Source organism: Aphelocoma coerulescens (genome assembly GCF_041296385.1).
Source record: "Aphelocoma coerulescens isolate FSJ_1873_10779 chromosome Z unlocalized genomic scaffold, UR_Acoe_1.0 ChrZ, whole genome shotgun sequence".
Taxonomy (NCBI): domain Eukaryota; kingdom Metazoa; phylum Chordata; class Aves; order Passeriformes; family Corvidae; genus Aphelocoma; species Aphelocoma coerulescens.
The window spans coordinates 47,455,478-47,470,556 of record NW_027184085.1 but is presented as its reverse complement, the minus strand read 5'-3'; the positions used below and the strand labels follow the sequence as shown (position 1 = coordinate 47,470,556).

Genomic DNA, 15,079 nt, shown 5'->3' with positions numbered 1-15,079 from the left:
AGGGCAAAAGCCTTGCTGTCTAGTGGTCAAGGCAACTTGCCATTGCAACTTTCCATAAAAAGGAAGGTTCACAAAAATTAGAATTTGGGATTTTGTTTTGTTTACAAACATTTGCTGTGTGAAGTAATAAGCACTTAGTCCCCAAAAGGGAACAAAAATACTCTTAAAAATTAAAGAGGATTTCCAGCAAAAGTTCTTGCCTCCCGTCAAAAAGATCAGCATATTGATGACTGGACACTCTGTTTTATAAGTAACAGATGCAAGTTTATTACAAGAGGTAGATTTAAGTTTACATCATTTTCAAAAGATTTGGGGTAGAAAGGTGCTGTTTGACTTCTATTCCTACCACAGAACTCCAGTGACTTCTGGCGTACATTGACAATGCAAAAAGGACAGCTCTAAAATCCACAGGCTTCAAAATCTAGTTGCTGTAGCCAGGGTTTTCTTCCCTATCTGCTTGAATCCTAGCACTCCAAAAGGCTACAGGATAGTTGTGTAATAGTACTGTCCAGCTGACACCTTTGCACAGATTTCCATGGAATGCATTCTGCACATTTTTCAGGTGACATACTGAACACCTTTTTGGCACATGATTTCTAGAAAAAGGAAGAGAAAAAGAAATACTTGGAATAAAGAAAGCACTGCTAATGGATGAATGGACAGTTTAAGAAAAGAATTGCAGATACTGCATCATGGTTCATTAAAAGATACTAAAGATTGTAAAGATCAAACAATCACAGAATTGTTAGGGTTGGAAAAGACCTGTCGCGATCAGCTAGTCCAGCCTTCCTACCAAGGCAGGCTTGCCTAGATCAGGTTACACAAGGACCCATGCAGGTGGGGTTGGAGCGTCTCCAGCAAGGCAGGCTCCGTGACCTCCCTGGGCAGCCTGTTCCAGTGCTCTGCCACCCTCAATGTAAAGAAATTCTTTCTCATATTGTGTTTTAGTTTATGGCCATTACTGCTTGTCCTGTCGCTAAGCACCACTGAAAAGAATCTGGCACCATCCTCTTGGTACCCACCTTTGAGTCTTCTTTTTTCTAGACAAAGGTGGCCCAGCTCCTACAGTCTCTCCACATAGGAGAGACACTCCAGACCCTGAATCACCTCTGGGGGTCTGCTGGACCCTTTCCAGTAGTTCCTTGTCTTTCTCGTATTGAGGAGCCCAGACCTGGTACACAGCACTCCAGATGCGGCCTCACCAGGGCCAAGGGAATCACAGCCCTTGACCTGCTGGCCACACTCTTGCCACTGAACCCCAGGACAGCACTGGCCCTCCTGACTGCAAGGGTGAACTTGTCATCCACTACCCCAAGTTCTTCTCTGCAGAACTGCTTTCCAGCATGTCAGTCCCCAGCTCTGCTGGTACTTGGCGTTATTCTCCCCACCAGGTGCAGGACCCTAAACTTGCCCCTGTTGAACCCCATTAGGTTTCTCTCTGCCCAATTCTCTAGCCTAAGGTCCCACTGAGTGGCAGCAAAGCCTTCAGGTGTGTCTGCCACTCCCCCCAGTTTTGTATCATCTGCAAACTGGCTTAGGGTTCATTCTAACCCTTCATCCAGGTTGCTGGTAAAAAGATTGAACAAGATTGGACCAACTATTGATATGTGCATAAAGTTATAGTAACAGAAGTTTCAAACTATGTGTAAACCATGTAGCATAGCTAGTGTGTACTTCCATTCTACTCTCTTTCTCCCACAAGTTCTTTCCAAGCGCTGTACCTCTTCACTATTATCTCAGTCATAGCCAGGAGTGATGATAAGATAATAAAAACTTTCAGTGGAACAATTTCAGTTCAAAGCTCTAATACTGTATTTTTAAAGGAGGATTTAATAAAAGGTCCAATAAAAAGTTCTCAAACGTAAAAAATTTATAAATGTATTTAACAAGTACTTCCCTCTTTTCACAAAATACAAGCCAGATATATATTACTCATTGTTGCAAAACAGAAAAGAAAGAATAGAACCCTGGGCAATTAACCCCAAATGATTACAATAACAAACAATTGGAATAAATCCCCTTTGTCTATAACATAAATATGCATAAAGTATTGTTCATGTGGTGTCTACAGAATTAATTTTTTCCTTAGTCTCACCTCAGAAGCTAGCTGGAACAGAAAACAGAATGAGCATTTGCAATGAAAAAGTATTTCAGAGGTTGAGCAAGCCTCCATTTAACCTGTGAGCTAGTTTACGAACCAAACGATGTACATTGTTTTGCAGAGGTAGAAGAGAAGCTTAAGTATTATGTTACATGGTCTGATTTTCCTGATGAAAGCAAAAAATGCTCAATTGAAAGGTGGAACTACCCCCTGCTTTGTTTGCCAGATATACTTATGACCAGAAAAAGAGAGGGAGCTCCTAGAATAATTTTCTAGAGCAGGAAGACCTCTTGCCCACCAGGGAAGGTGATTCAGAATCAAGATCTGTCATCCAGGAAGTAAGACAATCTAATTGAAAATATATTACGAACAATGCTTTTTAGTAGCTTTGAAATTCAATGATGAAGATAAAATTGCTTGGAACAGCATCTGTTATCCTGTAGAAGAATAATATTTTCCATATCTGGAGACAGAATTCCAAAAAATTTTTGGAGTATTTTCCATAGAATACCAAATTTTTGATGCACTGAAAATGGTGGAAGCAAACAAAGGAGAAAAGACAGCTGAAATTTTAAGAGCTGTAAGCTTACTTAGTTTTTAAAAAAACTATTGTACTGCATTTTCCCTATTACTAATGTAACTTGAAAGATCATAGGAGGACCAATGTCAACATAGAGAACAGCAAAAAACTACCATAATAGCATATTTTAAACTTTTCCATATTTCCCACATTCCCTAATGCTAAATTTGGTTGTTAAATGATTCTTATGATTCAAGAAGGCCAAAGCAGCAGAGAATTCAAGGATTCTGTATGAAGAAAATGTAAGCTATTATTCATCTTTTAAAAGAAAACAGCATTTTTCATTAAAGAAAAATCTATTTTGCTGCTGTCAAATGTTAAAGGTGCCAAGAATATTTATCCCAGAAAGATTTTCAGTCAAAAATCTTTTGGCTACGTCCTTGCCTAGAAACTTAAGAATGAAACACCAAGATTTAAGTGGAATTGTACACTTTGCATTTTTACAAGACAGAAGGAAATGGACATACATTCTTATTAACTATGCCTTGCAATTTTCTTTTGACGTGCATCCATTTTCATTCTTCCTACTTTTGCCTGAACTAAATAGATTGATATTTCATCTCAGTTTCTCTTGAGAAATAAAAGACCACAAAGTTCTGAAGTTTATTTAGATTAAGCCCTTTACTTCTTAAAATTTCAGGCAGATTATCTCTACACTGATTTCACAGCTCTATGAAAAAGTATCTTTGTGGCAGAAAAGTCACAATTTGGCTTTAGTCCAGTAACAATCAAGAACAAAACATATCTTTAGGAAAATAATACTAGCAAACAATAAACTTCTAAACTTTTCCAGGCACACTTAAATAAAAATAAAATTGCCCTCTTGCATTCAGCAATAGTTGCTCCTCTCAACTATGTAGTTCTAAAATGAGTGGCAGGTTGTCTAACACCTCCTTCCTGAATACTAAATAGTTTTAGCAGCAATGTAAGCGAATATTGATCCAGCTGATAATACCAATTGAATTTGTGAGGCTTGTTTCTGCTTCAATCGAAATCCATTGCACTTGGTGCAACTGTAACTTGTGGACTAAGCTCTGCACATCTTACACTAAGGCTGATCCATCAGTTGCTCCTCATGAGGATGAAAACTGCATTCAGTCGCTGAAGTTAATGTGATTCTATATAGGAGGAAATATCAGAAGTTCAGATCTACAGAGAGAGAGAAGGAAGACAGGCCATTATAGTTAAAAGGATAAAAGCTTGCTGTTTGGCTGCGCTCTCTTTCTCTGGCTGTGACCTGACTCCATCCAGGTCAGCTTAACAGTCCCAGTCCAACTCAGGACATTATCTTGAATTCATGTTTGGATTCACACCATGATATCTCAGTTTTACTCTCATTCCCCTTACACAATGCTTTGTGCCAGGAATTATCCTTCAAAACACACTCAGCGCTGTGTATAGAGCAACAGCCCTAGCCTCCACTCCCTTCTGCTGAGGAAAAGGACAGAAGCAACACGAAGAATTGTTTAGGTGTACCAGTGTCACAAGAACAGTTTCAGAGCTTCATTTTCAAATAATTTTCAAATTATGTGGCTATAAGCATGATTTTACATTGGCATGTAAAACATAATTCAGTAGTTACAAGGAAAATGGTGTCTCATGTATCTCAAAGGACAGTTTTCTGCAATTCAGAAAGGTTCCTGGATGGACCTGATAGACAATAGAGGTCACACACCAGCACAAATTTGAAAGAGAAAGGGTTTATCCCTTGATTGCAAATTCAGGACTGAGTTTCTAAATTCATCCAGTCTACAAATGAGAAGAGGTATACACTTCTTTGCAGATCATCTTTGCAATACTTTGCTTCTACAAACTAAAAATCCCACAACATAGCAACTAAAAAGAACAGTTGTGCCAGCACCACCTTTATACATTCATTTACCAATTGGAACATTCTTAAAGCATATAAACATCTTGAAAACTGGCAAAAAGTTTCAGTAATAAATAAAAAGGTTATACAGACCTTGCCATAAGGAGTGTCAACATATTTTTCTGTTCTTCCTTCTAAGATATCCGGATCATCCAGGCCAGTTCCACCGATAATTCCAATCTTATACAAAAAGTACATATTAGTCTTCTTGCAATTTACATTTAACTGCATGCCTGAAAAATGAACCAGGCAGCTACAAAATGTATCTTCTTCTTGAGGTAATGCAAGACTACAGATCAACAGAGCATAATATGCCTATCACATTTTCCTAGAATGTACATTTCAAATACCTGATTTTAAACAACTGGTATTTAGCTTACCAATTTCTTACCCCACGATTTTCCTGTTTAAGATACCAAATTAAAAAAAGCTATGAAAACATGCACAAAGATGTGCTATTAAACCTTTATTTCCAATATAAAAATGAAGAGCGCTATTCGGGAATACCTCTAATGAGTGAGAAATACTCAGTATTGTAGAAATACTGAGAAAAGTGTAGAAAGCTCATTAAAACCAAGGCTTCTTGTTTATATGGACAAAAAATCTTACACATAACCACCATACTGAATACCAGGCTGTCATGGTTTTAAGCCCAGCTGGAGGTTAAGCACCACACAGCCATTTGCTCAAACCCCCCTTCTTTCCTCCCGCATTGTGGTGGAATGGGGAGAAGAATCAAAGTCGAACTTGTATGTTGATATCAGAACAATTTAATAACTGAAAATAAAATAAAATATGGTAATAAGGGTAAATTATAACAATAATGAAAACAAAAAAAAAATAACAAAAAGGGAAAAACTAGTGATGCACAAGACAATTGCTCTCCACTCGCTGAGTGATCCCAGACTCCCATTCCCCACCCTCTGGGTAACTCCCTCAGTTTATATAGTGGGCATGACATTCCATGGTGTGGAATATCCCTTCGGTCAGTTTGGGTCACCTGTCCCAGCTATGCTCCCTCGCAGCTTTGTTTGCAAACCCCCTCCACTCCCTCCCTGGCAGAGCACAAGACAGGGAAAAAAGAAGTCCCTGACTTAGGATAAACATGACTCAGGAAAACATCAGTGTGTTATCAACATCATTCTCATTCCAAATCCAAAACACAGCACTGTAACAGTTACTGAGAGGAAATTAACTTTACCATAGCTGTAACCAGGACACAGGCATTCCTATATGGTATTATACGTCCAAAATAAAGAAAATCTTTTGGAAAAAAAATCGGGTTTTGTGTTGACTTGACAAAATCTAAGAGGTTTCCCAACACAAATCCCTGTTGTGTTTTGATTTGCCTGTGATTGCATATTCCAGCTAAGAAAAATGCATCTGATTTTTCTTGTTTCTAGTTCATCATTGGAAAGGAACTTTTTTTTGTCTCTCTAGGGATAATCAGATTTTCAATCAAGTCAAGTTTTCTCTTGAGTTCAGAACACTTGTAACTCTTTGGATGGAATCATTACTGTAAAACTTTTCACAACTGAAAGCTTAGTAAAGGTATTTAAAAGTGATGTCACCATTTATCACACACAAAGAAAATGATAGTGCCTCTTTTTTCTTCAGTGTGACCAGTTGTTCCACAGTTTGTATCACTTTCAAGTTTAATACATATCATGACTGATTTGCTTATCAGAGAAGAACAAAGTCTGAACCATTGTGACATAACTTATTACCACAAAGACTGAAAACTTCCCAAGTAAAACCTCCAGACTTCAACACACAAGACCCTCCTTCCACAACACATACACAGCTGCCTCTCACTCTAGCTTTTTCTTACTTTCACATTCATAGAGACCCCATTTGTTCAACCACTGTATTAGCTGGCTCATCAACAAGTAGAGGCTCTGTTGTCTTCGTTACATATCAAATACCTCTCTAACAAAGCTTTTCACACCTGATGGTGTAAACGCTGATACGATGAGATAGTTTTAACTCCTACTTCCTTGTGCTACCCCCCTGTGGACCAGGAGGAGAACTGCAAAGGGAAATAGTAAAAACCCACATACTTCGACCCTGAATACACACACAAGCTTTACGGAAGACCTAGATCATTGTTTGCAGTAGTATTGATGGATCTGTTCCCACGTTACTCGTGTTGCTTAGCTATCATAAAGGTTCCGACTTGGATTGCTCACAAAAATCCTGAAAACTACATACACTTTAGGATGAATAACATACTGCCTTAAGAATCGTGGAAGGTATTCAACAGGAACAATCACTAAACTCAAAATCAGTAAAAGAACATCTTTAACACTGTTCATGCATACATTCAGTAAACACTGATGATTGCTACATTAACAGAAGACAGGACCAAAATGGCGCCTTTTTTATTTTTTTCAATTTAGGAAAAAAAAGGGTTCCTTCAGCAACTTTACTAGTTTTAGCTTGGTATAACATCTGTTTTACTAGTGTCCTATGACTTAAGATTCAAAAGGGAACTGAACTTTTACATCTAGCAAAGTGAAAGTTGTTGGGACTGAGGAAAAAGAGTGCAATGCTGGAGAGAACAGCTCCAGATACATGCCATTAAAAGTTATTTTGGAACTGCAATGTTTTAAGGTCATTATGAACACATAGCTCCATCACAGTAACAGACTGTTCCTGTACAGAAACCAGCACACCTGGCCTGTGGCAGCATGTGGTTGCTCTCAAATTTGCTCTCAGCCTCCATAATCCTGCTGCTGCAGCAGCATCAACATGTGCTTTGGCTGCACTGTTCAGTTCCTGAGTAGGCTTTTACCCTGCTGTCAGAAATGGCAGACTGCAGTGAGCTTGCAAAATACTCACAGCTCCCAGGGTAGAGAATCCAAAGCACAGAAGACCCAGACTATGTTGAGTGTGCTTCTGCCTTTTTACCCACTGCAAACTTACCTCAGTGGCAGTCTGGACACCCCTCAGGCCACCTGAGGCAACACTGGGTAGGGAAATGCAGGGCTCACTTAAAATTCACTGGAGAGCTACTCCAGTGGAAGGAAAGTTAGGCTAGCAGATATTTTTGAAGCAGCTGCTTCTCCAGTCCTGTAAGGTCAACTTAGAGCAGGCAGCTCTAATCCTAAAATTAATTTTACCTGACAGACAATTATTTTTCCTCCTAGTTTACAGGATCTCCAGAAATACTATCTGCATCTGGGAGCTAGACACAAAAATCTGATTCTATACTAAATTCTGCTTTCCAAACCTTGTAGTGAATTATCAAAAGGAACGCAGATGCTCTAGGCTCAGTGGGAGAGATACCCTACGTCCTGGTTCTGGCCAGGACAGGATTAATTTTTGCAGCATCCTGGGAGGGCCATGACTACGACCTGGAGGTTATTTTATATCACTTTATATCATTTTCCAGAAACAGGGGAAGGGGTCCCGGGTCAGGGTAGCATGACAATTGGTTATTTTTGGGCTCTGCATAGTGGTGAGCAGTTGCATATGAGCCGCTCGCCTCTCTTGTATACTTTTGTTATATTATATCGTTGCTGTTACTGTTTGTTTTCTTATCTCATTGTTTCCAGTAAATTTTTCTTATCTCAACCCACAATCTTCACCTTTTGTGCCTGCAACTCTCCCCTCCATTCTGCTGCAGAGAGTGGGTTTGGAGTGGTTTCAGTGGGAACACTAAATTGGAGAGCACCATTTCTAAACCACAACACCCTGTCAGAGGACGCCAGCTCTATTCCCACCCACCAGACCAGGCACTGAAGGTATGGGAAGACAGGGACAATGTGACAAGGAAGAACAGTTTCACCTTTCCTTAAAAGCCAGAGGAGTGACCTCACATCTAGGAACGACCTCAAGAATGGAAAGATGTAAAACTGTATTGTCCATTCCAAACTTTGCATCGTACAAAGGGATATAAAGGATACAACCTGTAAAAGTTAATGGAGGTTGTATCGAAGGTTATCTGGAATTAAATCTCAAGTAAAATGGCATTGCAGTAGAGTGAAACACAAATTATTTTACTATGATATAGTTGATCTCAAACATTGGGATGAAGAGCAACAGAAGTGAAACCTAGCAAAAAGTTATCACACCAGTAACTACAAAGATCAAACACATTTCTCTGTGTGATTCCAAGTAACAATCACACTGAAGTGTACGCCTTTCTTCACCTGGTGTTTGGTGAACTTCCCCAAGTAGGTTTAAGCCAAAGGCATAGAGGTGTCAGTGCAATAACAGCCTATACTTGTCTGAGGGTCTTAAACACTAGTACATGTCATGATCACCTATGGGTCCTTTTGACAACTAATCACCAACAAACCCTTCTGTACTCTTCTCTTCTGTTTTGGGGATACTGAGAAAGGGGTGAGGATGGCATTACAAATAATTTTGCTTAAAAGGAGATAAACATCAAGTTGTGTATCACTTATGCTTAGTACAATAAACCTGTACATTGAAGACAGGTTGTAATTGTTTTCTACACACCAAAACAACCATGAGTTACTTCACTGCAGAAAAATAATGCGTAGTTTGTAAAAACCCAAGCTTCAGCCGGACCACTGGCCTGCTTGCCCCTGGTGCCATCACCTCTCTGAGCAGCTTTTCAAGCACACAGGAGACAAGTCTTAGAGGGGAAGTTTTGCACTGCTCACTTCTGCCAAAGCTTAGAGTTCCGTGCACGTTTCCAAACACAGCACGCGGTTACAGACCCGTCACGGTCCCTCTCACTGACAAACCCCCCACACCCGGGTCGGATACCCGGAAAAGGAGATTTCTCCGGATTAAAAAAAAAACAAACAACACCACCACCACAAAAAAAAACCCTACCCCCCCCCTAAAAAAAACCCCTAAAAACAAAACAAAACACCAAAAACAAACAAACAAAAAACCCACGACAAAAATCCAAAAAAACCCCACCAAACCAAACACCCCAAAAAACACCAACCCCCCCCCCCAAAAACCACCGAAACCTCCCAAAACAACAAACAAACAAAAAACCCCGAAAAAAACCCCAGCCCCAAAATCAAAAAGCCCCGTCTCTTCCGGGACGGCGGCGGGAGCCCCTGCGCGGGCCCGGGCGAGGGAGCGCGCGGGCGGGCACCACCGCCCACAGCGGCAGCGCTGCGCTACCGGGCCCGCTCCCGGCAGGCGGCGCAGGGGAAGGTGGGAAGGCGGCAGGAAGCAGGGAAGGGCACAGCAGGCAGGACGGAGGCAGCAAGAAAGGAAGGAAGGAAAGAAGAAGGAAGGCAGCGCTTCCAAGCATGCGCTCGGCAGCGTCGGGAGGGCAGCGGTGCAGGCCGCGCCATCCCGCTCCCGCAGCCGCCCCAAGGCGGGGGCTGGAGGCGACAGCCGGAGAGGGTTTGCGGGCGGTGCGGCTGGGCAGAGGTGCACTTACCTTCACGGGCAGCGAGGCGGCGGCGGCCATGCTGGCGGGAGGGCGGGGCTGCGCCGCGGGGGCCGCGCTCCGCCCGCCGCGGGAGGGCGCTTCAGGCCGCCAGGGGGCAGTACCCACCCGCGCTGTGGCCCGCGAACGGCGCGGGCCGGGGAGCGCCGGGCCGGGGTCTCGGAGCGCCCGGGGAGCGCCCGGACCGTGAGGTGAATGAGAGCCCTGCGTGCTTAAATGCCGCTTGATTCGCAAGCAGGGCGCCCGTCTTGCGTGCTTCTTAATTCTTCCGACCTGCACGCTCACCTGCGACTCGGAGTTTCCGCTGCGTGGAACCGGAGCGGTGCTGCGGTGGGTGTGATGGAAATAATTTGTCTGCTTAAAGGTGCAACTGTGTGCTTAGATTGCTAAGCACTGGCTCGGTCTTTCTGAAACTTAACTTTCAGAGGGTTTATATTTCAGTCAGACCACCTTTCCGTATTCCTGGAAACACAGCGGTTTATTTGACTTCCCCCCCCTTTCAAATCCTTGAATTTGCCAGCAGAGATGGAGCTAAACTGCACCACAAAATCCCTGAAGCATCCTATAAAACAGTAACATGAAGCGAATAAGTGCTTATTAGTCGTGGAGTGCCAGAAACGGCAAAATGAGACCAAAATTCTAGCTCTAACCTACATGAAAATTCCTACTGTAAAATATTTTTAATGAAGTGGAAGAGGTTTTTTTTAAATTAAAAAAAAAACCTAATTAATTTAGACTTTTAATGTGCTCTAAATTAAGGGTTGTCTTTTCAATATCAAAAAATATGTCTGAGAACAAATAGGAGCATGTTTTGCAAAAAAGAAAAATCTGTCTGAAGTAAACATAGAATGTTTACACGTGTTTAGCTCTCCAAGCTAAATAGAGCTTCAAGTGATAGAAAAAGGTAAGCACTTTTATTATGTACTAATAATTAAAATTTTTCTGTCTGTGGTATTTTTCTTGTTGCTATATGTCCATACATTTAGGAAGAACACTTGTTTTACCATAACATAATCCTATATTTTGAGAAACATCAATAGGTTTTATACATTTATGCATTTTATTTCTCTAGGTAGTTACAAATATTATATGTATATTTATGTCGAATGTAGAGCTTTCAAAAATAGCCATTATCTTGTTAATTGGAAGTACTTGCTTGTAAAAGTGTTTGACGTATTTTCTTTAAAGCAGCTTTACCTACTGGAGACACATTGGCCACCCAGACATGGCATTCTCACATGCTGCTCAGTGCTACCTGCCTGTTAAAAAACTGTCATAAATCTGCTAGTAAATGCAGGCTCAGATTCGTCACTGGACATGTCTTACATTTTAACTGCTAAGATCTTGAGGCAGTTCTTTATGTACCAAAAGAAAAAGGATATTCCCAATAACTTAAGGCAGTAGCAGCTAGTGCTGAACTCATGCATCAGCTGGAATGTGCTCTCTGTGCAGCTTTAAACACTTTTTAAACACCTTTTTTTAAAAACACTTTTGAACTTTTTTTTTTAAGCACTGTCTTCAGTGTGTGCTAGCAATCTTCGTGCAGTGCTGGAATGTTTGTAACCAAGGCTGAAACCTTACTGCAGGTCAAAATGTAGATCATAGTGATAAGAAATTTACTTTGGAAAATCATGGTTTAATACAGAGAGAAAGAAGGGCATGAGTGATGTTACAGGTTAACTTCTTCAGTTGAAGTTATAGTTTTTCAGGTGAAGTCATAGCTAACTACTTTTACGACTTCAGTGTGTAGCCATAATACCACAACAAGAGTGGAATTTACTGCATATTTCTCATTCTGTTGGAGGCATATGTTCTGCTTTTGGTGTACAGAATCTTTTAATGGGTAATTCTTGGCAATTTTTTCTGTTTAATTCTACAATTTTCCTCTGCTGAATTGCTATAAAAAGCTGTATCAGTTGTGTTGCAGTATTCATCTTTGACCACAACTACATGAAATCTATTTGCTTTTTGAACATGAGAGCTCATGTTGCTTAAATAGTATGTAAGTATTCACTATTTGCACTCTTAGGGACTGGAAGTAAAAAGTTGATTCTTACTCCCAACTCCATACCTGTGGATTCTCTGGTGTTTTGTAGGAATATTGCTCTGCATAATGCTGCCCATATATCTACATTAAATCTGAACATAGAGCAGCAAGCAGAAAAGACTGCTCATGTTGGATTGTTACTGACATAGATACTTGAAGAAATGTTGAGCTGGAAGCTCAAAAGAAGCTTCATTAGATGGAGTTTCTGAAGAGAGCTAGTCTGAGCAACTGTTTTGGCACAGTTCAGACAATGGATGGACAGCTTAGACTCAGAATCAGAAAAGGAGCTAAAAAACTCTGCTCTTGAAGTACCTTTTCACATTTAATACCACATGAATTTCAGTTCAGCAGTTTACTGGAAGGAAAACCTGTATCAATATGAAATTTTGCACATCTTCAAGTGAGGTGTTTATGAACAGTTAGTGAGTTCCCATTACTTGTATAATCTTATAACCTAAATTAAGGTATACATGTGTTTAAGCCTTCAAAATTATTTAACTGATCAGTAACAGGTAAGAAACAGTGCTTTGTGAAATGAACATTTTAAATGCTTTCATTTCTGTACACCATATGCTTTTGATATCTTGGTTTTGAATACCTTAAAATTAAAATATTGTTCTAGGATTTAAAGGTGGAATCCAGTTCAGTGACTACTGTTCATCAGGAAACTGTAATCCAGAAATCTTTAACACCACACTTACCATTGTGAGTAGTCAGCTTTCTACAGCTGCCATTTGAAATTGGAAGCAGGTAATTGAACACCATCCCAACAAAACCAAAATGTTCAGGAAAACACAGTGAACATAAACTATTTAAAAAATACTTGTTACAGGATTACTAGAGAGGTTGCAATTTCAGTTCACAATTTCATTTGTGACATTACAGAAAAAAACCCCTTGAAATTAAGTGATAGCTTTGTATTTTCTTAGAGATTGCACTTTGTACTTCATATTCCAAATGATGAACTGTAAATCCATTTATCTGAATAAAAATGAACAGTTTACTGATGTTTCATTTTTTCAAAAATAAAATAAATGCACAATTACTTGGAATATCTCTGCTTTGATTTCTCTGTATTTCTCTTGGCTGTGTCTCATGGACAGTGTTTCCTTAGCTGAAGTTAAAATAATACGTAAAAATTGTCTCATTTACACCTTACACCATTCAAAAAATACAAAAGAACCTTTAGATGAGAATATGTAGTTTATGTACCAGGCCTTTCAAACTTAAATGTAAAGTAATTTTTCATATCTCAAGCGAATTTTTGTGGACTCCACATGTAGTCAATACCTGAAAACCCTGAAAGTCTTTAGAAGTCTGGGAAGACCTGACAAGTTCCCCAAAACTATCTTAATGGTTTTGGTCATGTGACTGATAGAGCTTGGAAATACTGGTCAAATGAACAGAAACATTATTGTTAGTGTAAGCAACCTTTAATTACAAAAATGGTATATTATTTAGTTAATTATAGAAAACAATGTGTGTATGAGAAGATAATTCTTCACAGTACAAATCAAAATTGAGAAAAGGTCTATATTAGGACGTAGTGACCTTTGAGTTTTAATCCTTCTTCAGACATCAAGTATTTTCATGCATGTAAGTAATTTAAACCCTGTCCCTCCTGTAGTCAGAATTGTGAATTGTAGTCAGAATCTTAACTGTTAAGAAGTGTTCAGATTAGCTAGAATGTATTTGTGAGAATGCTTTGAAAGTGAAAAGCACTGTATCAAGGCAAAAGGTCTTACTTTTTTATTACAACAAAAGTTGCTGTAAAGAAATAATGCTGTGCACACACAGCTGAGCTTTGAATTGCTTGTGCTAATGTTACTTCAAAGAAACAGTATTTTCATGGAAGAAGGGAAAATAAAGCCTCAGTCAAGTCCAGTTTACCTTCTCTATTTATTCATGCCGATCTCATTGTCAAGAGTTCCCATTATGCTCTACTGCTTTTAGACTTTGTAATTTCTGCCCTACAAGTTCGCAACATTTTTTCAATAGTGATTGAGTGTTACACACCTTAAAGGAAGAGTATCCTCTGTGTCCTTCTGTGTCAGACAAAATTTGACCCAAAAAGGAAGCCTGTATTTGCCATTTGCTCTTGCTGTGAAACTAGCTTTCTCTTTCACATTCCATGTTAATTTCATCTTTGCTCCTGTATACTGGAAACAATTATCTGATCCCTGTCCCCAGAATAATGATTTATGATTTCAACTGACTTCAAAGAAAAATTAATTTCTGTGTTTGGTGTTAGGACAAAAACATTTTAAAGTGTAAATTAGCTTAAGGACTACCATATGTAAGCATCTGAGTCAGGTTCAGGAATATTTGAAAACCTAAGTTCCAAGTCTTTATTGTGATCCACTATCTAAACTACTAGTTTATTGCTTCTACATATGTCTCATGGAGCAGAGAGGTCTGTGTACCCTAAAAAGCTTGCCGGCAAAAGGCTAACCAAAGAAGTTCAAAAGACCTTTATCAGTAGCTGAAGACATCTCTCTTTACACTGATTGTGATGTGGGACTGTAACAGTTCGCATTGATCCGTTTGTGATTTGTAATCTATTTGTAGTTTGTATGAGCCACTGGGTTTTCCCTAATTTGAAACAAGTGGAAGTATCTTGAAGGGACCATTTTAGCAAAACAAACACTGGAAAATTACTTCTCTAGCACGATTTTTTTCTCAAGAAGGAACCATGAAGAAGCTCGTCTCATCATCTTTAAAGCTGTGATGTGCTTCTTGTGCACTAAAGAACCTTAATTCAATGAAGGTTGCGCAGTCCACAGACAGAGCAACTCTGCCATTTACAAAAGAGAATTTTTCATCTTATGGATAATTTACTGATACAATAACTCTGAAAGGTTCTGTGCAAAGAAGCACACTGTGAATTCAGGTATGCAAAGTCTTCAAGGTAAAATAGTGAAGTTCATAAAGTTGACTTTTGACATTACTGACATAAGTTAGTTCAGAAAATAAAATCCATTCTGCAATTATACAGTCATACTTTTCTTCCTGAATGTAATGTACGGACTCGAAGTCCCCCTTATATTCAGTGGTGCTACAGAGAAAAGGGAACCTCAGATCATGTAGGAAATGGT

General features: G+C 39.6%; 1 protein-coding gene across 2 annotated transcripts in view; it reads right to left on the bottom strand.

Moving 5' to 3' along the window:
* Positions 1-9,998, bottom strand: part of MTAP (methylthioadenosine phosphorylase) — a 33,668-nt gene extending 23,670 nt beyond the window's left edge. Inside the window, exons 1-2 of one of the 2 annotated variants that reach the window (XM_069002203.1) lie at positions 9,929-9,998; positions 4,645-4,731 (exon numbers count right to left, since the gene is read on the bottom strand). In XM_069002203.1, coding sequence (XP_068858304.1) covers positions 4,645-4,731; positions 9,929-9,958 — 117 coding nt within the window. In that variant the 5' untranslated portion in view covers positions 9,959-9,998. Of the gene's footprint in view, positions 1-4,644; positions 4,933-9,928 lie in introns of those variants that run through there. The other variant, XM_069002202.1, reaches the window with a different exon arrangement.
* Between the last annotated feature and the right edge of the window lie 5,081 nt (positions 9,999-15,079).